At 38.1% G+C, this 24,324-nt stretch overlaps 1 protein-coding gene and 1 non-coding gene across 2 annotated transcripts; both read right to left on the bottom strand.

Annotated features, from left to right (window-relative positions):
* Window positions 1-1,222: 1,222 nt before the first annotated feature.
* On the bottom strand, window positions 1,223-16,363 carry LOC145781927 (replication factor C subunit 4-like). Its single transcript, XM_082593622.1, has 10 exons — window positions 16,221-16,363; window positions 15,904-15,982; window positions 12,942-13,038; window positions 10,778-10,880; window positions 3,801-3,944; window positions 3,286-3,406; window positions 3,023-3,148; window positions 2,601-2,706; window positions 1,727-1,818; window positions 1,223-1,606 (listed from the first exon to the last, which is right to left on the bottom strand). The coding sequence occupies exons 1-10, from the start codon at window positions 16,319-16,321 to the stop codon at window positions 1,517-1,519; spliced, it is 1,059 nt and encodes a 352-aa protein (XP_082449748.1). The 5' UTR covers window positions 16,322-16,363; the 3' UTR covers window positions 1,223-1,516.
* Window positions 16,364-20,264: 3,901 nt separating this feature from the next.
* Window positions 20,265-20,371, bottom strand: LOC145782630 (U6 spliceosomal RNA). Its single transcript, XR_014290858.1, has one exon. It is a non-coding gene; the product is annotated as a U6 spliceosomal RNA (small nuclear RNA).
* Between the last annotated feature and the right edge of the window lie 3,953 nt (window positions 20,372-24,324).

Genomic DNA, 24,324 nt, shown 5'->3' with positions numbered 1-24,324 from the left:
GGTCCGTGACCTCCCCTAAATGTAGGCCTATTATTATCTAAATGATGTGAAATTTCTGTATTGTTATGGTGCCTTCGTGTTATTTGAGTGCTACCAGTAGTCGATAAATTACATTTAGCCTACAGTATCTACCAGACTATTGAGAGCAGTGTAGAAATTTTAATCAGGTGGTCTATGTTTTGTCGCAAAACGTATTTGGCCGCATTTAATTATACTTCAACAAGAATATTTTCGCACCCTCAGAAACTAACTTTCCCCTACGACTATTGGCCGTAGGAGAACGTGCAATCTAGAGGCCTGAGTAAAAGCGGATATAATTTCTATTTACTTTATATCTCTTTGAAATGATAGTTTTGACAATTAAAATTGCCAAGGTGTGATCGCTGAATCTCAAATCACCAACTCTTAATTTTATGTTGAAAAAACAAACCTTTCCCAATTCCCTGACGTTTTTTGGGATTTCTAGCGCAAGTGCCAAAATCTAGTAAGCTACTAGAATTATAACAATGGCACTAAAGTAACTCAAAACTATATTAACTAACACTCATACTATCAACTTATTCTAGCAATTTTGGCTACTATTTAAACAGATCGGCCTCATCAGTCAAATTTTAAGCTGCATGTCATGGTCTGTGTATAAAGGTCGCCATGCCTGCCTACCAAAGATATGAATGAAGTTGTATCGGATTGTGCATTGTACTACAATTACATAGTAAATTTACAAAATATACTTAACTCTAAACAAGTGGTTCTCAACCGGGGGTGTGTGAAACTTTCCGAGTTTTTAGCAATATTGATAAATTAGTAAGTTTAAAAATTGGTTGTGATTTATTTATTACAGTGATTCTCAAACCGTTAAACAACACATTGCAAACATTCCATACGCTTCTTATAAATCTACTAGGTAGGTCTATGCAGTTACCATGGGCTTAGTAGGCATATACTGAGCACAAATGTACATTGATCTTCATCTAGCAGAAGCAAATTTGTCGTGAGGAAAATATCGTCACGCCTTCTGAATATAGCGCCCCTCGAGTATTTCCGCTCCTCTAAAAGCCAACAACGCCCAGGTTAAGAACTATTGTCTTAACCCAACCACTGCATTGTCAAGGCTGCGACGAATTTACCAACAAACAAACTTGGTAACACCACTTGTGACGTTGTCATGGTTATCACTATCAAACCAAACCTACCTCACATTGCTAATATTCGACTCATAAACTCCAGACTCAGGTTGACATTTATTGCGCCGAGGAATGGAGTTGGAATGGAGTTCAATCAATGACAAGCCAATTTGAATTAAAAAAGCAACGAATCCAATGACATACCACGAATGTTTTGAGCAAATGCCATGAGCAAAGCACGGGAGCTACAGAATCTGTAGGAACGGCAAAAATACATTTGGCAAAACCAGTCTGGTCATTCTGCACCATTGGCTTGGTTGGCCATCGCGTAGCAAAAGAACAAGAACAATTTCATGCTGCAGCTGAATAAGCTGGATTCACAAACAGCCCCATCATGTGGCCAGTTGCTGTTGTATCGTTGTGGCCAACGCCATCAATTGAAGGTACTCGTTAGCGCCATTTGTTAAGCATTTGTCCGCAATCTGCAAAAAAAAATTGCACCACTCAAGACGAATTAATTCTTAATAACAATAGTCAACTACAGGCTAACGTCCGGTTTATCGTTACACAACAAGAGCATCACCGCACAGATAGCAACTTACTGCGATCTTCTCCACAATGCTGCACTTCTGTTCATCAGCGAGCGCAGGCATGACTACAACCTCGTCATGAACTTGGTTAATGATCTGAGAAGCTGCAAAAGTTGAAGTGTTGTTATGAAGCAACTTTCGATTTGAACGGAGCAACTGCAGCATGTTGCAGTTGTAAATTTAATATGATAATTTAATATAAAATACCTTATACAAATAAAATATTAATGATAATTGTAACATTATTACAACATTATATTAACAATAAATTTAACATTATGTTGTAGTTGTAGCGTTGCCAAGTTTGATAGCCTAAGCTCAACATGTCAAATGGTACAACGTTAAACGGTGGGGCAGAACCGGATATCAGCAGTAGTAGGTACCAATCATGACATGAATCGGAAGTTTTTGTGCGTGTTTTAAAGACATAAATTGAATGCAGAAACTTGGCTTTATGTTTGTAAACGTATCTTTTACCAAAGCTCTGTTGAACTACATAAAACTGTCAACAAATCGTTAAATTTATCAAATTTCACAAGAACCGACGTGCATAGGTATTAGGTAAGTCGCGGTAAAAGATAACGATGATTCCCATACTTGATTCCAAGTGTCGGTTATGAGAAGATAAGGTTCTCATTGTGCTAAGTCTTCAGTACTAAGGAGAGTAGGGTGGCCAGTTCCTTTCTCTCGGCCGCCTTAACTTCAGCAATTACGCCGACCCAATTTATTACACCCTAGGTAGAGGTGAGCAGTGTTTTCAACAACCAGCTGAAGCCGGGAGTCGAACCAGGATCGCAACCCATGTCTGCGTCATCCTGTTACAGTGCACGACCAAAACAGAACAACGTGTTCGTATCTAACAACCGTCCACTGATGGATCACTCACCAGGGTATCCGTCGGCTATAATATTGTTGACGATGTTTTGAATATTTTCGTAAGAATTCGATTTGGTACTTTTCAAAAATTCAGCAATGACGTCATCTGGAATGACCTGATAACACAGTTTACAATTTTCGTCATTGAGCAGGAAAAGTAGAAGTTTGATAAATGATTGACAGCTCATATTGTAAATTTGACGTCACTAGACGGAGTGGTTAAATGAGTTGATACACTCCGAAAAAAAATGAGCAACTGTCAGTTTAACAACAGACAGTCGTGTCTGACCAGACACATAAGATTGGATTCCTTGCGCCTCAACAGACTTACGCAAATTTTCAACCATCAAGCAAACGTGTGGCCACAACAAGCCACCAGGTATAGTCCGCACACAAACGAAGGAAAGCTGCTAACATCGCAAACCAACCTACCCCGGTTATGTCCAGAACATCTTTCCTATCAATACCATCCTCCCCTTTCAAGTTGTGCGCGGTTTGGAGGTAGGTTACCGACTTCCTAAGGTCGCCACCGGAGCACAGAACGAGGCTTTCCATGGCCTGTTGCCAAATAAATTATTGAGTTGGTGAAAATCTATTTTCAAGACGGTGAAAGTTACACTGTGCAGTTCTAGTAAAAATAAACTAACTATGTTCAATAAAGCGAACATTTTCATTATCATTCTTTAGTTTCTTACTTCCTCAGATATCTTTACACCTTCTTGCTCACAAATGAAGAGCAATCTTTTCTTCTGATCTTCTTTTGAGAGCGGCTTGAACCTGAATTGGGAGCATCTCGAAGTGATGGGGGCAATGATTCTGTGGATGAATAACTCATTACGAAGGAGCTGGTGAAACAACGGGAATGGCCCGTTTCGGTGAGTCCGATTCGGTGAGTCCGATCCCTTAACGGGGGATTTTTTCAATTTTTTTTTTTAAATTATTGGGTACCGCAGCCTAATTATCATTGCCGTTTTAGGGTTAGGGGGTTGGGGTTAGGGGTTAGAGGTTAGGAACTCACCGAATCAGACTCACCGAATCGGACTCACCGAATCGGACTCACCGAATAGTAGCAGACCCTGAAACAACTGGTGCTGTATGAAAGTATATGCCCATTGACTAACGCCATTTTAATAAAATCACGAATTAGGGATTGGTCAAATACATATTGCTGCAAATACTAAACTATGCAGTGCCACAATTACAGCCCCACCTGCTCACATAGTTGCAAATAAGACAGAAACGAGTCGTCTTCGTCTGCTTCTCCATCGTTCTTCTCAAAGCTTCTTGTGCAGCCTTCGTCATTGAATCGGCTTCATCCAATATAATTATTTTATAAGGAGGGCATTTCTTACCACTGCAAGTACGATGGTGGTTTTTAAATTGCGAATGGTTAAGCCTATGTAGCAATGCACCAAATACAAACCACTCACAAGCAATCAGCAGCAAGTATGTTTGAACGCACAATTACACTCAAATGATGGCTGAGAAAATCCAGTCACCGGTACACTAATTAAGCTTTCTTTTATTTTTCTACAAAATGTAGAAAAGTAAAACTTAGTTCTGGGAAACTAATTAAAATCAAAGTTGTATGAATACAAGCTTAAACAACATGGGACTCGAACCATCGACTTGCAAAAGATAGGCCAGACGCCATCTGAAAAAACATACGCAGAAATTTCACAACTGCTGGTACAGCATATCGTGTACATTGTATGCATGGGACAATATAAAGTACATATACTGAACGTTAAAAAATTGATGGATAAATAGTTGAACTGTCTGCATTAGGCTGATTCGGCTATGAAAATGATTCCACTACAAAGTAAAGAAAACGTCCAGATAAGAACCCTCTACAACAGGGGTTCTTAAACTTTTTGAGCCGCGCCCCCCTTTGACGTGCCATCCAAACTTGCGCCCCACCAAACTACAAAATTAGCAAACATTAAAGTGTAATGACTACAGGAATTTATATTTAGCTTTCATCAATGTAAGGGATGTAATTGTTTTTCGGAAACCAAAAGTTTAATTCGAGGCTTTGTAGCTGATAATGCACACCTCAGATCGGCTTCACAATCAATAAGTTTGTTTCGATGTTTTGTTTTTATGTTCAAAAGTGTAGAAAAGCCACTTTCGCACAGATAAGTGGACGAAAACGGAAGAAGTGTGCGTATCGCCACGCTACCCACTCCCTTGTATATGTGCAAATATTTAACCCAAAAATCAGTTAGTGGCATTGCTTCATAATCGTCTTTTGCAGTGGAGTTACACTTTATTTCCAAGAATTCCTCTTGCAAACCGTCGGGAAGAATGTCCTCGTTAACACGAAAGGGATTTCTTGTCATCTTCCATTCTGGAAGGTCGGTGTCACCCAAGTCTGGGAAATAGCGTTCGAATTCTTGTTTCAAAAGCTGAAGGTGAGCCTCCACTTCAGCCTTAAGCTCACCTTCCAGTTCAAGTTGCTTTTTGTCAAGTGCAGTATCTAGATTGGGAAATGAAGCTGCATTTCCTACTTGTTTTCGGCGGTGCCACAACCCCAGCTTTGCCACAAATGCTCAAATGGAATCATATCTATTAATCCGGTTAGTATTTCTGCCCTGCAAGAGCAGATTTAAGTTATTGAGGGCCTCGAAAATGTCCACGAGGTATGCCAACTCCAGCTTAAACTTCTCTGATGAAAATGGCAGAAGGAGATCTTGCTTCCCATGAGCTTCCAAAAATAGCATCAGTTCATCTCTCATTTCATACACGCGGGCTAACATATTACCTTTCGATAACCAACGAACAGATGTATGGAAGAGGAGAGTCTCATGGTTCGAATCCATATCCTTGCACAGCTTGGTAAACAGTCTCGTATTGACGGCACTGGTTTTGACGAAGTTGACGGCTCGTATGATTACTGTAAGCTTATCTTTCATTGCAGCTGGTAGAGTCCTGGTGGCCAGAGCCTCACGCAGTGAGATCCAATGGCATTGGGACTTTTTTGCTTTATCCTGGCAATAAATCCACTTCTAGATCCAATCATTGCTGGAGCACCGTCAGTGCAGACACCCACAAGTTTATCCCATTTCAGACCATTGTTGTCAAAAATGTGGTGACAACTTGGAATATGTCTTCTGCTTTAGTAGTCGTTTCGAGAGGTCTGCAAAACAGCATTTCCTGTTCAATTGACATCATGGCAAGACTACAACCTACCGACACTAGACTAAATTAAACTATTTCATCACGACCCCAAAATTTCATTACGCGACGTTTAGTCACATAGTTTGACATTGCTCGCGCCCCCCTTGTGAACCTTTCGCGCCCCCCAGTTTAAGAACCGCTGCTCTACAACAATAAGTAAACTGCACCATCTTGGTTCGGTGAAGCTATGTCCGTGACTAAATACAACAACTTTCTTTTGTGATGTGACTCTCAAAATGTGGGCTTTGTTCTAGATGCAGCTCCAATTTGACCACCACTGCATTGCTTCTTTAAAGCTACATAGCATAAGATAGTGTACCAATACGCATGTGAAGGACTTTAAGAAACAAATAATACGACAACTCAAAGAAATTAAAGAATGGCTCACTTTCGGGTTGAAAAGCAGTGTCCTAGTTTTTGAATCATAAACATGAATTTTGAAATGTTAAAATGTTACAGAAAAAAATGTTGGAAGTCAGCTCATGCGATCATGTTACAAACAAATATTTGTTGACGTTATGTCTGATATGTAGAAGAGCTGAGTAGAATATGTACTCTGGCATGATCATATTTTCAAAGATATAAGTGAAAGCATACGCGCCGACTTCCGGGGGGGCCGGGGGGCGGCGCCCCCCGTAAATTTATGGTTGAGGGGCAACAAAAATGATTATTACAAGTGGTGTTTCGAAGATAAAACACTTCGCGAAAGAGATTTAGATAATTTAAACGGACTTAAAGAATGCCGAAAGCAAAAAAACAGCCTACTTTGCTCTTTCCCGCAAAACAGCAGCTGATCGCATGGCTTTCTCATACGGTATGGAAATTTCAAAGTAGATCGTAGAGTAACTTACGCTGCTGGAATAGTCACGTAACTATTCATTGCAATATTAAGTTAACCAGCTAAATTAGACGTGGTATTTTCAACGAGGTCTTCCCGCTGTGAGATCAATTATGATTCAACAGAACGCATTGTTTAGTTCGCAATATGTGAGAATTAAATCCAAAAGCGATATAAGAAAAGGTGTTTAATGGTCTTGGTCGCAGATATTGCCTGCATTAACGACGTCTCCTACCGCTATTATCACCTAGCCAACCTGACATCATTGTTTTATGCGGCCGCTAAGGTTTGCCATCGACTTCAACGATCATGGAATGTTACGTAATAAGAACGATTACAACCTTCACGCAAAAATTAAAATATGATCTCTTAAAACAGCTTTTTCTGCTGTTTTGTCTCGTGAGCTTTGCGTATTGCTCAACAAATGTATAAAGTTTAGAATTGACAAGAAATCTTTAAATTTGAAAATTAAGTTTGAATCACTGCAAATAAACGTATTCAAAACTTTTAGTGAGGCCGACGCGATTTCACACTCCGTAATCTACGTCGACAATGATTTTAAGTGCGTTCATTTTGAAAACTGCCGAGCTGGAGACAACAGCTTGTCCTGTGTTAGTTGAACTTGTCTTTTTGAGGTGGAAATCACTTGTGAACACCTCGACCTATACTCGAGTATAGCCTACTGCAGGGGTGTGCAACCTTTATTACAGGAGGGCCAGATATATATATTTGGGTAAAACTGCGGGTCGCACGTTTATTTAACATATACTGTAATTTCTAGTAGTTGCAGGCACAAAAAAGTATATATTTTTTAATTTTTCATGTTATTCTTGTGACATTATTAGCGGTTATCTCTTTGCAGATATAATAAGTCAAGACGCATAAATTTCTGAAGAAAACTGCTATTCAAATTTATTCACACCGACTTTATACGAGTTCAGTGAGAAATTTGCAGCTGGCTTCTTTTCCTGACTGCTTTTTCCCAATTTACTTTAATAGAAGTGCTCGCAATTCGAAGTCCATTTTCGAAGTGTTCGTTTGTTTGTCATATCTTTACCCTGCATTGCGGGAATGCGGACTTGAGCGCTATGCGTCGGTGTACGCCTTCCAACGTACACCTGTCCCACGCTGCAGCCAATGGCAATGTCTGTTTCCAGTTGTCTACTCTACTTATGACTTAAATTTGGTACTACCCATCACTCGAAATCGATCACTGGGTAGAGACAATTATACGTTGAGCCAAAAAAAGCCATTATTGAAGCCATGAGTTTTTTTCAAATGTGGAAAGTTATCTTGGTTGAGATGTTTTCAGTAAAAATCGCCAAGATTCATTTCTAAATACTTTGCTTTCTAATCCGTTTTCTCTTGAAGATCAATCAGTCCAAGTTGGATATCAGATGGTGCTTTGTCGATGTCTGTGTTGAATGGCGAAGAGCATGACAAATGTTCATGAGATTTAAAGTCCTTGAAACGAGCCAAAAATTCATACAACAATTTTTCAAGTTGGTCAGCAAATTCAGTTTTCTTCTCAGGATGCATTCCATAGTCTCTCAAAGTTGGAAAATGGAAAATATTTTCTGTCTGTATGTGAGCTTTCCAAAGTCGTAATTTGTTCATAAAGCCTTGTATGTGGCCATAGGCTACATTTTTACGTTCCAAATGATTAAATACAATGGATTTGCGGTGGCCGGTGGGAGATTTCTAAAATGGTTAACAGAACGTGCAAAATCTACAGAACAATGATCCACTCCACAATGAATTGTTCACACGTAGGCCTACCAGACTAAACTAAATTATATAAACACATTTTGCAGCCGTGCACAATTCAAAATTAGCATCTTTGCGGGCCACACAATTTTTCTTCGCGGGCCGCATTTGGCCGCGGGCCGCACGTTGCACACCCCTGGCCTACTGTATTCAATAAAAGCCTATAAAGACTTTCGATAAAAAACAGAAGAGAAAACACTTCGCCGTTGTTAACGCTTTGAAGGTAGGTAATTAGCAAAACGAGGTTAATAAAACTGATAGCGAGTTTTCACTCTGCTTGAGATCATGATTTTTTGCGTTTTATTTCGATAACTTCACTGTCTTGATCGTTGTTATTCACTCGCAGGAAAAGGAAATGAATCGGCTTGTTTTCCAAGTGTTACAATTATGAGCTAACAATATCAAAATTTTTACGACTAGGCGTTTTACATGCGTAAAACTAATCGTTTCAAGCAGCTGTTCTAATAAATTCGGTTTGCGACCTGGGTGTCGATATAAACAAGACACTAAGCTTAATCAAAGACTATTTTAATTGAGCAAAAATAGCGTTATGGTTATGACGTCATCACCCTTCTCGCCCCCAAGGTTTTTTGAAAAGTCGGCGCCTATGAGTGAAAGGTCTTATAGATATGAGGAAAACAACTAGTGGACAGGGTTGTAGTGGGTGGCTAACCGGTAGGCTGTTTTTTTTTTTTGAAAGGACGAGGCTAGAATGCTAGATCTACAAAACTAGATGAGGAATTTTGCTCCAATTTGAGAACACTTAAAAGCTGTTCAAGAAAAAAATTATAGCAACAGCTGTGACGGAACAAAGGTTTTTCTAAAAATTTGCAAAGTGTTATTTTCAACAACTAATCAAATAAATACTGCAAAGTTTGGATGCTTATTGGGATTGTAATCTTTTCTAGCATTACAGTATCATAGAGAAATAAAACAGAGTAACTTTAGCGGGTTTAACATGATGTATTACATACACAAATATAACATATATAACTAAAATAAACTCAAATGTTTTCGACACGTACATGTGTCCTTATCAGGAATTACTGCAATATACATAAAATGAAAATTGTAAGGTAAATTTGACTTTGCACTATAACTGTATACTAACGACACTCCAAACTGAAAAGCACAAACCGAACAAGTGATACAAGAATGATTAAGAGTAAATTATACGGTGGGAAACTACAGACATTGGACAAACAATTAGAACTCACACAAAAGGAACGGTGAGCTACAGGCGAATAACTGCCGGTTGAGAGATGGATTGTTACGTTTGATTCTTAAGGCTTTCATGATCTTAGTCTGAAATTCAGATCTGCCTCGAGAGATACACGAACACCTGTAACTCTTATAATCGACCAACGTACTTCACTCGCAGCTTCTCATACAATTCTAATCTAACCACAGCTTATAATAGCAACAACTCTCATCTACTCGTATTCAGTAATTTCAACTTCAATTTAATCATCTCAGTCATAATTACGCCACTATTTATAGCCGGTTTGTTTTGAGCTGCAGGATATACTTTGAGCAGCCTCAACAAGACACCAGCAGCATTCAGGTCTTACGGTATAAAATAGAGTCATTCATACTCGCAGGCATAAGGACTTGCTACACTACAAAGATGCCAAAACAAAAACTGTGGAAAAACAACACCGTCATGGGTTGGACCTGACCAGTACAAAAGCAGAATAATTAATAACACTGGTCAACACAACGTTTCTTGCATGGAGTTTTTCAATGGATTTAGGGTAATTTTGGGGTGCTGAATCCGAATCTGACCTCAGATTTATCCTATCACGTCAGGTTTGTGAGATATGATAACAGCAAATTGTTACTTTTGTCAAAAGTGGAAGATTTGACGTTGCGTTTATTGCACATACACATTGTGCTATATCTAGAAATCCAGGCCATGTAGTACATAAGTAGCTGAAATACACCCACCAACTATAATTTTGATACCAATTTGTTTTCTCAGCAACATTATTAACCATGCAGTAGTAACAAGCTAAAAGGGAGGCTAAATGTATAACTGACCCCCACCCCCGTCAATGTTTTGCATGAAACAACAAAGATTTAAACAGGCCTATAGCAATGCTTGTTCAGTAACCTTATTTAAGCTGTTTTGGCCTGTCTAACACTAACCTTTCGTTATAGCACTGCATATTTGGTGGTAAACGCAACGTCAAATCTTCCACTTTTGACAAAAGTAGCAGTTTGCTGTTATCATATCTCACAAACCTGACGTGATAGGACAAATCTGAGGTCAGATTCGGATTCAGCACCACAAAGTTACCCTAAATCAGTTCTCAAAGCCCATGCAAGTAAAAAAAATTTTTTTTTGTTGACCAGTGTAATTGACCTTTAAAGCAGTGCTTTTGTGTAAAAGATGAACTTACTCTTCACGTAGTGCGTTTGCGGTTAATTGAGCAAACTGTTTAACTTTTTCTCGAACAACATTTATCCCGCGCTCATCTGATGCATTCAACTCCAAGACTCGGTCTAAATGGTCGAAAACAAATGCAATTAGTCAAAGGAATCTGTTGATCTATTTAACAATATTATGCTGTAGTAGTCATGCTCAGTGTTGTGTGCACATTGTTCATGTCAACATCAATATAAAAACATTTATTGTTCTATCTTTACTACCACAGCAATTGTATGTGGTTACTTTTTACCATCATAGGTCAGCAACCACTGGATCAAGGTACAATACAGGAATTACCGAAATGCACAGAAAGAATTGACAGTTAGTGCATATTGCTCATGTAAGAAGTATATTTTGTGCAGTTGTATTTACTGCATCACTTTTAGAATTATTTTTTCTGCCATTCTTTGATGACAAGTCCATGGAGGTAATTATGCCAACCTTGAATCAGATCAAAGTAGATAAAAAGTCTCTTGTTTCAAATCATATCTATATCATTGCATAGTGTATACATAGGCGTCGAAATTGGGTGGGCCGGGTGAGCGGCGCCCACCCTGCTGTGAAACGAGGGTGGGCAAAATATGTTTCGCCCACCCTGTTTTCATGACACTTATAAAGTGTTCGTTACAATTATTTCCGTTTTTGTTAAACGCTGAATTATCCAACCAACTGCAGCGCAACTTCTTGTTTTGCGCTATGTCTCTCGCTTGCATTGAAAAAAATCGTTTGGGTACGATTTGATCTTTTCTCCGAATGATCTCACTTTCGTTACGTCACAATCAAACTTCACAAATCAAACTTTTTCTGTTCAGGACTACTTTACAACTGAACTCGTGCTGCGTGATTGAATGACCACATTTGTTTTTGTTGACGGCGGACAAACGTGTCCGGTCTGAGCAGCTATCTCGGCGGACAAATTAAGTCTTACGGCGGACACACCAGTTTTAGCGTCGATCGTCATACTTAATCACTTTATCTTGATAATTCTTCGCCATTTGAGAACTATAGCCTAACTATAATTTAGAAGGCTTTTTAGAATTTCAAGAGTCAAATGCGCCTCTTAACTGATTAACTTCCACCGAACGAGTTCGTTTGGCTTCTTGTGTCACAATGCTCTGGGCACGAGTCGGAAAACTTTTACACTGACGTTACTATTTTCTGCTGTGCAAAGTTTTACTAGGCTTTTTTCTTTGGGTTTATTTTTGCGTGTCATGTGAGCGAAAGTGAATTTTCCCTGGGCCTTTTCTTCCTTACTGTAACATCAAAACTTAACAAATTTTGTTGCATCTTGCTGTAATAGCCTATTCGTATAATCTAATTTTATAACCAACCTTGCCATCAAACAATATTACTCGGAGATCAAAGCCAGACATTGTGACGAAAGACTTGAACTTAGTTGCGCGTGATCAGTGTCGAAGTACCCGTCCCGTACCCCAATCGCTTTTTAGCGAAGAATTCACCTTTGTTACGCTAATTCAATGTCACCAATCATTGAAGCAATGTAAAAATTGAAAGTTTTTCTGCTTCAACGGAAGCTAAGAGAGACAGTATTTATATTTTCTAGATGCGTGCTAGAATGCGCGGGAGATTATATTCTTGCAACAAATGTTCGTGCTATGCAATGACGATTTATATCGCCATTTCTCGGCGGACAAATATGACCGATCACCGATTTAGATGGTACTTCCGGCGGACACCACATGCTGTGACGGCGGACATGTCAGCCGTGAATTTCGAGGCCTGTTGTACATAAGCTTGGCACGGTACAAAACCGCAATATCCGCACAGTCAGCAGTCACCTGTCCGAACATTTTGCGGCAAATCCGATTATCCGAAGGCGCCACTTTAAAGATAACAGGTCACGAGTCACGCGCTTTTTAGGTTGCAGAGGAAAACACATTTTAAGAAGTTTGTTTAGTTTAGCTGCGCTCATAAGATCGCAAGGCGCAATAAACCAAACATCAAACCTATTAAAGCTTAATTGCTGCACCGACGCTAAACGCAGTCTTTGTTAGAAAGACTAACCATTGCGAATTTGCGAACACACACATTCAATGAAATCTGCTTGAAAACTCTCGCCCACCCAGAATTCCTCTCTTCTAAAAAAAAATCGATGCCTATGAGTGTTATACTACCTTGCATTAATGCGGTCCCATACAATTCATGGCACAAAGCAAGAATAGTTGAGGTTTTTCCAGTTCCTGGGGGTCCATAAAATAACAAATTTGGAAGCTGTGATATAACAATAAAATTATACTAATCTTGTCAAGAAAGCTATCACAGGCATTATCACACATCGCAGATTCTAAAAAACTTCTAAAAAATGTTCAGTTCAACAAAATTTGTATACAACGATCATGTAATGTTGCAAAAGAACAATTTATTGTTCATGCAAAAATAAAACACTGATTTAGCTACAGCCAAGAAAACTTTGGTGGAGCGCTCCAATAATGAAGGGTATTCCTTGCTTGCATGGATGCACAATCAAATCAGATCCACATCTTGATATTTCAACCCGAGTGTTGTCGTTTGAAAGTTTGATCGAGTATATATACTCTAAAATTCTATGGCAGAGGCACTCCTGGTTTATCCAGTCATTTAAAATGCAACTCATTGGACATGAGATTAAAACCTACACAAAATGGCATCTTTGCTACCGTTTATCTGAATTCAAAAATTGTTAATCTGCCCAGTAGCCTACTTGCACTTTGCAGCATGTGGGCAGTGGGGGGTACTGAAATTGTTGACACGAGAAATGATTTTAGGTAGTTGGACCACTCGGCATATGACCACTCAGCAAGTGATTCAACTCTGCAAGTACATTTCAGCTACTGGCAATTCAGCAAATGAGATTTACTTGCCCAGTTCGGACTTGCTTGGTCATTGCTTGCTAAACTGAATTTGCTGACATTTTAAATGCCAAGTATCAGCTTGGTCAGTTTTACTTGCTTAGGTTCATCATTTACAGGTTCAGCCACTTGCTGAAATGGGGTCCACGTCTTTTAGGCGCTGACAGTTAGGCGCTGGTCTAATAGGCGCGCACACTGTGGCGTCTGGATATTTAGGTGCGGAGCACTGTGGCGCCCGTTCATTTAGGTGCTATTCCTAGTAAACTCTGTAGATGGCTTCAGTGAGTGAAGTTGCCTAAGCTGGCAATGCCTTTTCACACAAAATGTTATATTACACAGAAAAATATATGGGTGAAGCTGCTTGAACCGGAAATGCTTTTCACACAAAATGTTATATTGAACAGAAAAATATGTTATGGCTTCCGTGAGTGAAGCTGCTTAAACCGGCAATGATTTTCACATAAAATGTTATATTGAACAGAAAAATATGTTTTTTTAATGCGCGTGTTCAGCATTTATTTGTTGTTAGTCCAGGTTTGCGCCGGCGAAAGCTTTATCAATAAATTATTCAAGTTTCCGAACATGTATGAGTTCACTTTTAGTCAGGTCAAATAATAACTAAACATCAGTAAAAAATGTACCGTAGGCTGTACTCAAGCGGGCGGTAGGCTTGAGTGAAGAGTAACTTAGTTTTCCGTCAAAACCCGGACTAGGTTTAATAACGAGCGAAGTCTCACCATTATGCTTGCAACTTGTAACCAAGGTGTAGCCTATATGCCCTGTAGAAATGTATTCGTGTGAACAGTAGTAGAGCGTCTTACGCGTTCTCGTCACATGGCCAATCCATCCCGAACAGAAGTAATTTATATTTAATCTAAATTACCGGACATTTTTCACACAAATCTGTTGTATTTACGCGGTAAAAACATGTCATGTGATCGACGTAGACGCACAATCTTGACATCAAATGAAAGCATACATCTTCAGCTATCCGAAGATGCAAAGCTTTGCAATAAAATTTAAAACACTTTATGTACAACTAGCAATTTTCCAAAAGGTATTTTTTCTAATTTTTTAAAAAATTAAAAATTGGCAGAAAAGTGTACTTCATTATAATTTTTACTACCCAAGCATGATACAATAATATAAAAATATATGTAGTTTAATCGAATGCCAAAACAATTCTGCACATTGGAAAAAATTTACTTCGTTTCTGCGCGCAATGCTTTAGGAAGTACAGCAGAATGATTATGGAGAAATTTGGAAAATTTTAAGCAAAAAGTTTACGTAATTTAGCCTACAGTCTTTTTGATCTAGAAATTCCAAAGTCAGGGGTTGCCTAGCCAGTTTTGACTGCCAATTCCAATGAGTGAAAGAAAAAAAATCCACTGTGTCCCCATCTTTAAGAAGTCCTCATCTGATAACTGCACCGCCAAAATATTTTTTTTTAATTAGCCAAAAAAGGACAGGCAAAGACTATGGATCTGCCATCATTTACATTATTTTTTTGCTTGAAATAGGCTACCTTTTAACCTTGGACGTAGGGATACTTCCTTGGTCATCATGGCAAAAATCCCAAGACGTGTGTATACGTCCGTGGTCGCCAAAGAGTTAACTAAAAATGAACTCAATAATGTTCGGAAGCTTGAATAATTTATTGATAAAGCTTTCACCAAAGCAAACCTGGACTAATAACAAATAAAACAATAATAAATCAATAAAACAACAATATATTTTTCTGTTCAATGTAACATTTTGTGTGAAAAGCATTGCCGGTTTTAGCAGCTTCACTCACTGAAGCCATGATATAATTTTCTGGCAAGCTGCCAAGCTAATACAATCTACAGACTTTACTAGGAATAGCACCTAAATGACCGGGCGCCACAGTGCTCCGCACCTAAATATCCAGACGCCACAGTGTGCGCGCCTATTAGACCAGCGCCTAACTGTCAGCGCCTAAAAGACTTGCTCCCCTGAAATGTTGCTAGCTCAATAAGCTTAGTTGTCACTTGCTCAACTGCAACATACTGAGTTGTAGCAGACTCATAATTTTAATTGTTGCATGATTGGTACCGTACGTAATCTTTTAATATTAATGCAATGATTTCTCAATCTAATTATAAATCGAAACATTTACAAACGCTTCATGACCCAACTCAAGTAGCTTTGTGACTCACATCACTGGTTAGGAAGCACTAAATTAAACTATAAAAACTAAATCTTTAAAATAACAGGAAGGTATACTTACATCTGCTCCAGAGATTGATTTCCGTAAAACTGAAACAACCTCATCTTGATGAGCAACATCATCAACAGATTTTGGTCGACTGCAATTAAACAAATCTTCATTCAATTATATACAATGTAGTGGTATAAGTTAAACATAAACAACAAAGTGCACATTCATCTTAAGTAGTTGAACTTCTTTGCGAGACTGAACTTTGCTTATTATCAGGACATTCAATCTTATATAAGCAGAAGGCCTATATCTGAACAACAAATTTAAGGAGAAAGAGTTTTTGTTTATAACATTTTTGTTGATTCCTTTGGCTGTACAGTACTTACAATTTTTCAACCCATGGTCTGTGTTTACTGGCTCCCTTTTTACTTTTTTGTTTGTCCGAAGTTGTGCCAATCTTTCCACCTACTTTTAGAAAGGCTTGCATTTTTCAATAAAATACCTAGAATATTTACTTTGCAAATGTCTTGTTAAAAAAACAGTAAAGTTAGATGGACCCTTTACCAGCACCGTGGTTTAGGATAACTTAATTATCAAAGACAAAAAATCTTGCCATTACTGCTCGATTTCTAAGGGTCTGTTGATACAAAATTAGGCTATTAATTCTGAAAGTGTGCATAGCTGTTAGCATAAGCTGTGATGAGTATAGCTTACTACTATACCATACATATTATCAACAAATTATTAAATGGTAGTTGAACTTTCTCAGATTTTTCAATCATTAAGATGCATATGAAATTGGCAATGGGTTAATGTGCTGTTATAAAGGCTACAAAAAAAGTTTTTTTTTAAGTTTTGGTCTTCAATCCTGTTAGACATATTCGGTTTAACATAACAGCTCAGTCATTAGCCGGTCAGCTGATTTTGTTAACTGAAAACAGCGAGAGCCGAAAAGCATCTGACCAAGAAAGGAAATAATATACCTTACCGGTACTGTTTTATTTTTCAGAGCAGGAAGAAATTTGATCATCTCTTTGGAGGGTTGCCAGATGTTTTTAAAATTTTCAGCCCAAAAGCAATTTCAAACGAGCCCAAAATAGCCCAATATTGTTGCTTGTATAAACTATCCCAAAATTAGAAGAATTCGTTCACAAAATCAGTCCAAATTGACGAAACACAATCAATCATCAAAGATCTTATTTCTCACACTTAAAAAAACACCTAAACAGCAAGGCACAGTCCTAAATGTGCAATAATGCAAGATACAATAAGGATTTAAAATTAATTGTATCAAGAAACAACAAAAACGTTGCCCAAAAAAAACAATGATGAAGAGAACATTGAAACTATTTTTTCATTCTGTTTACTTCTGCCTAATTGCTTATACCACTAAATGATTGTTCAACAGATTAGTTGCTGGAATATTATGTTGTTTGATGCTACCTTCGAGTCTTCGACCTTTGTATTAAATACTGTAAAAGTACACATAAATGCAACGATTTACACTCAAACTAACACATTAAATTGTTACACTTTGGAAATCACATCAGCAGTTCAAAAACAGTGTCTGCATTAGTTTCTAAATCACTAGTGTTAGCTTGGGAGTCGCTTTCAATGGTGTACATATCCGAGGTAAACAAACAATACATGGCTCGTGTCGGTTGAAATTTGTTGCAACAAACACCACAACGAGCCATGTAACCCCAAATACCCCAATGCGTTCCACTGCTGCATTGCTGAAGGGCAATGGAAGCAGGGAGAGAACAAATTGTGCCACTCTGGTAGTAGACAGTAAGACAGAGCACTGGGATCAGGTAATAATTAATAGATCAAACAAGCAGCCATACCATTCCTCCTTCACAGTGCCGGATTAACTATAGTAGCAGATGTAACAGGTGCTACGGGCCCCGCGCTTCACAAGGCCCGCGCTTGGTGAGCAAAACATTTTTTTTTGCAAAAAAGCTGTCGAACATAGTTGGTAAGTAATTTTTGGCTTGCAAACTGGAATGGCATGGGAGAATATTATAGTTGTAGGATTAAATTACTTAGTCCCAACGTCTTATCCCTTCCTAATTATTGTAAACTTTAAAAACTGGTAATTTCCGCTGGAGGCAACTGCCTGTTCTGATCAACCTTCTATACAACATGTAACTACAGTATTTCACTTCGATTAAAGAAAACAACATTGACACCACGTTTCCTAACTGACAATTTGTTATGCATTTATCTATGTATGATGGTATACTAATTGTAGGCTACAGGAAAGAGATCATTTTCAAAATTGAAGTTGATTAAAAACTAGCCTACCGGTATCTGTTCAGTTCAGTTTATTTTTTATCTTTATCTGCAAAACACGATGGGGCAAGAGCGGCTACACTATAATCAAAAAGTATCAAATCTATAAAATATTCAATTACTTCCCAGTCATTATCTGTACATCAAATCAATCTGCTACAGGCCCGGCACTTGTTTAATCCGGCACTGCTCCTTTACGTGACGTTTTCGTCACTTTTCCGCTAAGGCGCTACGTAATCCAGTTTAACAGAAAAAAGTTCACCTAAAATTCACTCTGATTCATTCACTGTAAAGCGAAATTTATAGAATTTTATTGAAAACTGTTGTGATTTTTTGCTATTTTATGCTTAATATTGCTCCAAAAACAAGCCCAAAAACCCGCAGTAAAAAAAACAAAAACAAGCCCAAAAACCCGCAACCCGCGACTACTCAATTTTTCCCGCAACTCTTCAACCAAACTAGCCCAATTCCGCGGGAAAACCGCGGACCTGGCAACCTTGCTTTGGATGTCATTTTTGGTGTCTTTCGCGCGAAATGGCAACAGGAGTTTCCAATTATAAAACTACAAACTACATTGGAAGTTGGAACACTAATTACAGGACTGCGGAGTCGGGAGAAGAGTTGCCAGATTGATAAAACAAAAAAGGCTAAATGCATCCCCAAAAAAGGCCAAATTATAGAAAAAAAGGCCAAACCTGAGGTTCTGTTCTCTTTGTTGAAATCAGTGGTGTTTTTGCACTTACTTTTAACAACAAATTAGATAATATTTACCCAGTTTCTATTGTTCTACATGTTATCTGTTAAAGAAGAATTGCTTAGTAAAATTCCTGAAAAAATGCAATCCATAAAATACAAACAGATAGGTATGGAAACAATTACAAAACAACTGAAATATGTATATAACATTAGGCTAAGCATCATCCTGTAGACTAAAAAGCCATTAACGTCCACCAGTGAGACCCTGGTGACTAGTGAACAGAGGAAAAAGGAGTTAATATTGGCATATCACTTAATGCAATATGAAATAGTATTATATATATACAATATTTATACCCAATACAATTACTTGTTGTAGGCTACATTAAACACCCAACACTGCAAAATCAGAGAAATCAATTGCATTTATGTCGAACATCCTTCCACAATGAACACTCCTTATTCTAGGAATGCTAGCGCTTCTGCCATTTCGTTACTGCTAGTTTCACCATAAACAATATCAGATGTGAAACGCCTTAGGCTATCATTATGGCACTGGCATCAAAGTTTGTGCAACATTTTCCATTCAGCAGCCTGTCCGTTCGTATTCGCAAAATCGCTTTCAAAAGCTCAGTCTGCATTTTGTTTCGTGGTATTGTTTTCACTGCAGTAAGTAATGAAAAAATCCTCCATACTACTGCATTACTGACAGGGATGCAGAGACATGAGCATAGCTAGCAAGGTCTTTGAAATGGGCATGATGCAAAACGCTACACCAAAACTTTTTACTGTTGCTAGGAATAACCAAAAGAACTATGAAAACCAAAAAAAAAGGCCAAAGAAATGCCAATCGGGAAACTTAAAAAGGCCAAAAAAAGGCCAAGCGGCCAAACAAAAATTGTCCGGCCAAACACTTTTCAAAAAGGCCAAATTTCTGAAACTTGGCGCTAAAAAGGCCAATCTGGCAACTCTGGTCGGGAGCGAAATATGGTAAGGCAGGGGTCACCAAATGGCGGCCCGCGGGCCGCATGCGGCCCGCCACGCTGTATCGCTGCGCCCGCGGAAGGTATCAGCGTACAAGTATAACCAAAAATACTTTTCTTGAGGAGTTAAAGAGCACGAAGGCAAAAAATACTTTCTGGGAAGCATATTTTCGCTTTGCATACGATTCCACCGACCGATCAATCAGATTATAGTTCTAGATGGGGGTTGCTTAAAGTTATTCCAATGCGATGTCCAGCCACATTGTCCCAGTGGTTGATAAAAACGTCTGTTTTCGAATTTCTGTGAGCATAGGTTTGCTTATTTTAAGTTTGCAAATATCATGTAAACACTAGTGTGCGTTTCACCGTTATTGTGTTTCACGAGCAGTATTCTCTTTATGCAAGTTTTTGTTGGCAAAATAGGTCGGTGTGCCAACTCAATTTATAATAAATTGGCAAAATATGGAACGCTTCACGATTTTGCGTGTCATCCTTGCGCAGGGACCATGCTAATCTTCTCTGTATCGTTCCAATTTTAGTATATGTACTGCCGAAGCAAGTACTGCAAAATGTTGTTAATCAACAAATTCTTGCCACGCTGATAAGCATCGCAAGTGACATTTGTCTAATAATGAATCAAAGAAAGACGGATTTATAGACTCTCACAAAAAGATGAAAAACCAACTCATTGCTTTTTTAGAGGGAAGACTGTTCATGAATTACGATAAAATTACGATTTTTCGGTGATTTCCACAAGCGTTTGTTTCATGACGCCTGGTGTCTTTTTCCCTGTTATTGGAGCCTATTTTTCGCTGATATGTTTGCAGGTCACTATTGTTGCCTGTATTGCGATGTGTCAAACATTTCCTTGTTTGCTGAAATTGTTAATTGCAAGATATCATTTGTGAAGCGAAGTGACAACACCACTCTTGCTTGACGATGAATATTCTGATGAAACCACTCGCCTCGCTATAAGTGCGCAAAACAAGTGGCCTCGTTTACTAGACATTGTTAAAGAAGTCAAAAGTGTTGTTAACGAAGCTTGGCCTGGCAGTAGCGTTGTTCAGTTCAGTTCAGTTGTTTTTTTATTTCTGACCATCATATCAAAACAATACACGTCAACATAGCAAAGGTCAAGAAAAAGGTAGAAGCGACAAAACGCGAACGTTAAAACGTGCTTGTGACCGAAGTAAGTTATTGAGTTGAAAAAAATTTGGCACGGTCGCAACACCTTCAGAAAAATTTAAGATATAAAGGGAAAATAAAAAAATAAAAAATGTTACAAAACAAATAAACATATATAGGCTATAACTTTATTAGCCTACATAACTTTAGCTGATATATTGAAGATTTGTATGGACAGTTGCTATGAAGATCGGCTATAGTGCGTTATCAAGAGTGCTGATGGTCGTAAGGGGAACACGTCTTGATGCGTTTAGCTCATAGCAAAGAGCAAGGCAGGCAAAGAAAACCCCACAAAGAAATCCTACCACGGGCAAAGCCATTTCAAGCGCAACGCACCAGGCCTTGCACGACTAATTGTGTTGCTGCGGTATTCTAAGACAAATATTAACAACATGTAACGCTGGATACTGGGTACGAAATTCGTTCTTTTCTAGCATAAGAGTCAACCTACCTAAAATTTTATTAGTGCGGCCCGCTACAGCTCTCCTTAGTGCTAAAGTGGCCCACATGCAAAAAAAGGTGGTGACCTCTGTGGTAAGGTATAATCATCTCTGGTTTAAATAACACATCTCCAAACATAACAATTAGAAGCATTAGCATAAGGAAGAAACTAATGTAGTTAACAAAAATGAGAGAATTGAAAGTGATTGCTGAATCAAAAACCCGTCATGGGAAAGAATAAGTAAAATCTCAATTCAGTTTTCAAATTAAATGTATCGGTAATTTCGTTTGCTGTTGGTCGATTCTCTGTTTGACTTTGGTTTTGCTTTGAATCTTTATTCAGTATTCGAAACTACCAAGGATAACTTACTAAGGCTTTGTCAGTCCGAACATAAAGCTTCTGCTTCAAAAACCGAACCAAGCAATTGTTGCCATTCTAATATTGGACAAGATTTGACAACTGTGTTGGCAACACTGGAAGCAAGAAAATGTGTGATTTTTTAAGCTTGGTTTGGATTGGTTTTGGATCTTTATCCTCGGACTGACAAAGCCTTGATTGGTTATTCTTGGTAGTTTCCCATATTTGTAGAGGCTGTTGGCGCAGAGTCGGTTACCGAGATTGGCAGAGTGAAGTTTTCCGCTTGTTGAAGTAAGTTAAACCAGAGATGAGATCAGTAAAGTCATTTAATGTATGATCAAACCAGGAGAGGAGTTCAAAATTACATCAATGTACATTGTGCAATCTTTCATTGTTGGTTTGTATCTTAACCCTTTGCTTTTCAACGTTTTTTTGGAAGTTAACTGCTCAAGGGGGGGCCGTTTTTGGATCAAATTCAATCAGCTGTTACGTGTTATCCGCTGATGCTATTTGAACAGAAGTTGCACTGGTGTGAAAGCAAATCATTTGTATATAAGTTTGAAAAGTCATTATTTTAAAATTTTATATGTTAAACTTGATATTTCAATTTTTGCAAAGGTACCCAAAAACGACAATTTTGATTTAACTTGCCGCTATTTAATTACCGTGCTAATCCGATTTCATGCAAACTTCTGAATAACAAAGAGCTCGATCGAACGCACGAAGTGTGTGTGCGGTGTGCCGAATCATTGCATTGATTAGAATTTACGACTTGCGAGCAAATCTTATTGTAAGCTACTCACTGATTCTAAAATAGTTACAATCAAAGTAACATTGTTACACGAATTTGAAAAAAAAAAAAAACTGCGTTTGTTGTCTTACATTTTTATCCTAAACTAATGCATTCCCAAACTCATGGCTAGCTTCTAGTTTTATGGAACCAAATTTCTCATAAGTAACACCTTAGCCTGCTTGAATAGCTGTTTACATCTTCGTTTGTGTATTTAGGTCTACAATTGAGTTTGTAGTATGAATATTTTTAGTAGAGAGAAGACAGTTGAACAAGTTGTTGAAATTATCTGAAATTTCTAAGTTCAAATTAGGTGCTTTTGAAATTGTGGATTTGTGTCAAGTCGCATCACAAATATCATGCAGGCCACATCATAAGTCATTTCGCTTACGGGTGTTTATAAACATGACTCATAAATTACATCCACAAAAAATACAGCATTTATATCAACAAAGCTAAGTTCGAAGCTCACTTTTTATTGAAGATTGTGTCAATCAATTCGAAATAATGCAACAGCGAATTGCCGCCAGCGTCGAAATAATGCAACAGCGAATTGAGGAACGTGCGTAAACAAAGGAAATGTGAAATAACCCACAGTCAGCAAATCTACATAAATTTAACGTTTACAAATGTTGAATCAATGTAAAAGGACTGGATTGCTGACTGGGTCCTTATTGTTTGAAGCACTAAAAATACGCGTAATATCGACAACATCAGCAAGGCAGTGATTATGTTTCTGGCCAAAAAAAAAAAAATAACTTTTGACTTCAAAGATAAAAATGATTATAACGAAGCTTCAAAGTTTGTCGTAAAACATTTTACAGAGATACAATAAACATAATCATTTTGTGCCAGATTGTGAGAAGACTTCCTAGATTCTTTCCAACCATTTGCATGATTGCAAATTATTTTCTATAACTCTATATTGCTAAAAAATGGCTTCTTTGTTGAAACAACGTGGCTACAATTCTATAAGAAATTCTTAGGCCTACTACATTGAAGTAATGAAATTTTTTTTGTGATTTTGCTGATGACGTTTTACAATATCCGAGAAGTAAAAAATAATAATGATGAATTATTTTATAAAACCGTGGTTTGCAAGTGCTTCACAAAAAATTGTTGAGGGAAAATTTACTATTAGACGTAAAACGTTTGTAAAAGAAAATTGTCGGTTTACGTATTTATAATGTTTATTGCGCTGTTATCGAATTATAAACTGCCTGTATTGTCTACCTTTGTGGTTGCCGGCCAGCTTAGAGCAGCATGCAAACCATGCGTTTTTGGTATTTGCATCGTGTTATGATTCTCGAAAATCTCCCACAAGGTCTTTATTTTTATCGTGATATTTTTGTGCCTTGTCTGTCCTGAACTTGAAGTCATTGTGCAGCACAATCCACATCGGTTTTTAGACTCAGTCTTCATTGAAAATCTTTTGTGTGGTGCATCATTTCAAGTAGTGTCTTCCCCTAAACTGTTACACAAATCGCCCAGAACCAGAACCATCGTGTTATCTTACAGCAGTTGAGAGCCCGTTATTGTATGTGTGGAATTATTACTGTAGATGTCTGACTAAATTCATGCCAAAGTTGAGCAAATTCTGCTTTCGGGATCCTTGCCGTTATTTACGGTATTTTTTGTTGATAAGTTTGGGCAGCATTTTTCCAAGATAAATGAAGACATCGGTATTGTTCGTCACTTAGATTTAGTTTTCTCAGCATTGTTTATTCATTCTTTGATCCACT

The sequence above is a fragment of the Aplidium turbinatum genome, chromosome 13 (genome assembly GCF_918807975.1).
Source record: "Aplidium turbinatum chromosome 13, kaAplTurb1.1, whole genome shotgun sequence".
NCBI classification, from domain to species: Eukaryota; Metazoa; Chordata; class Ascidiacea; order Aplousobranchia; family Polyclinidae; genus Aplidium; species Aplidium turbinatum.
Note: the sequence above shows the minus strand (reverse complement) of the source record. Positions and strands in the feature narration are given on the sequence as shown.

Coding starts and splice junctions, on each gene's coding strand:
- LOC145781927 (XM_082593622.1), bottom strand. CDS start 16,321: ATGCAAGCCTTTCTAAAAGTAGGTGGAAAGATTGGCACAACTTCGGAC. Junction 3,407..3,800: donor ATTTGCAACTATGTGAGCAG/GTGGGGCTGTAA, acceptor ATTCATCCACAG/AATCATTGCCCCCATCACTT. Junction 1,607..1,726: donor GCATTGTGGAGAAGATCGCA/GTAAGTTGCTAT, acceptor TTTTTTTTGCAG/ATTGCGGACAAATGCTTAAC.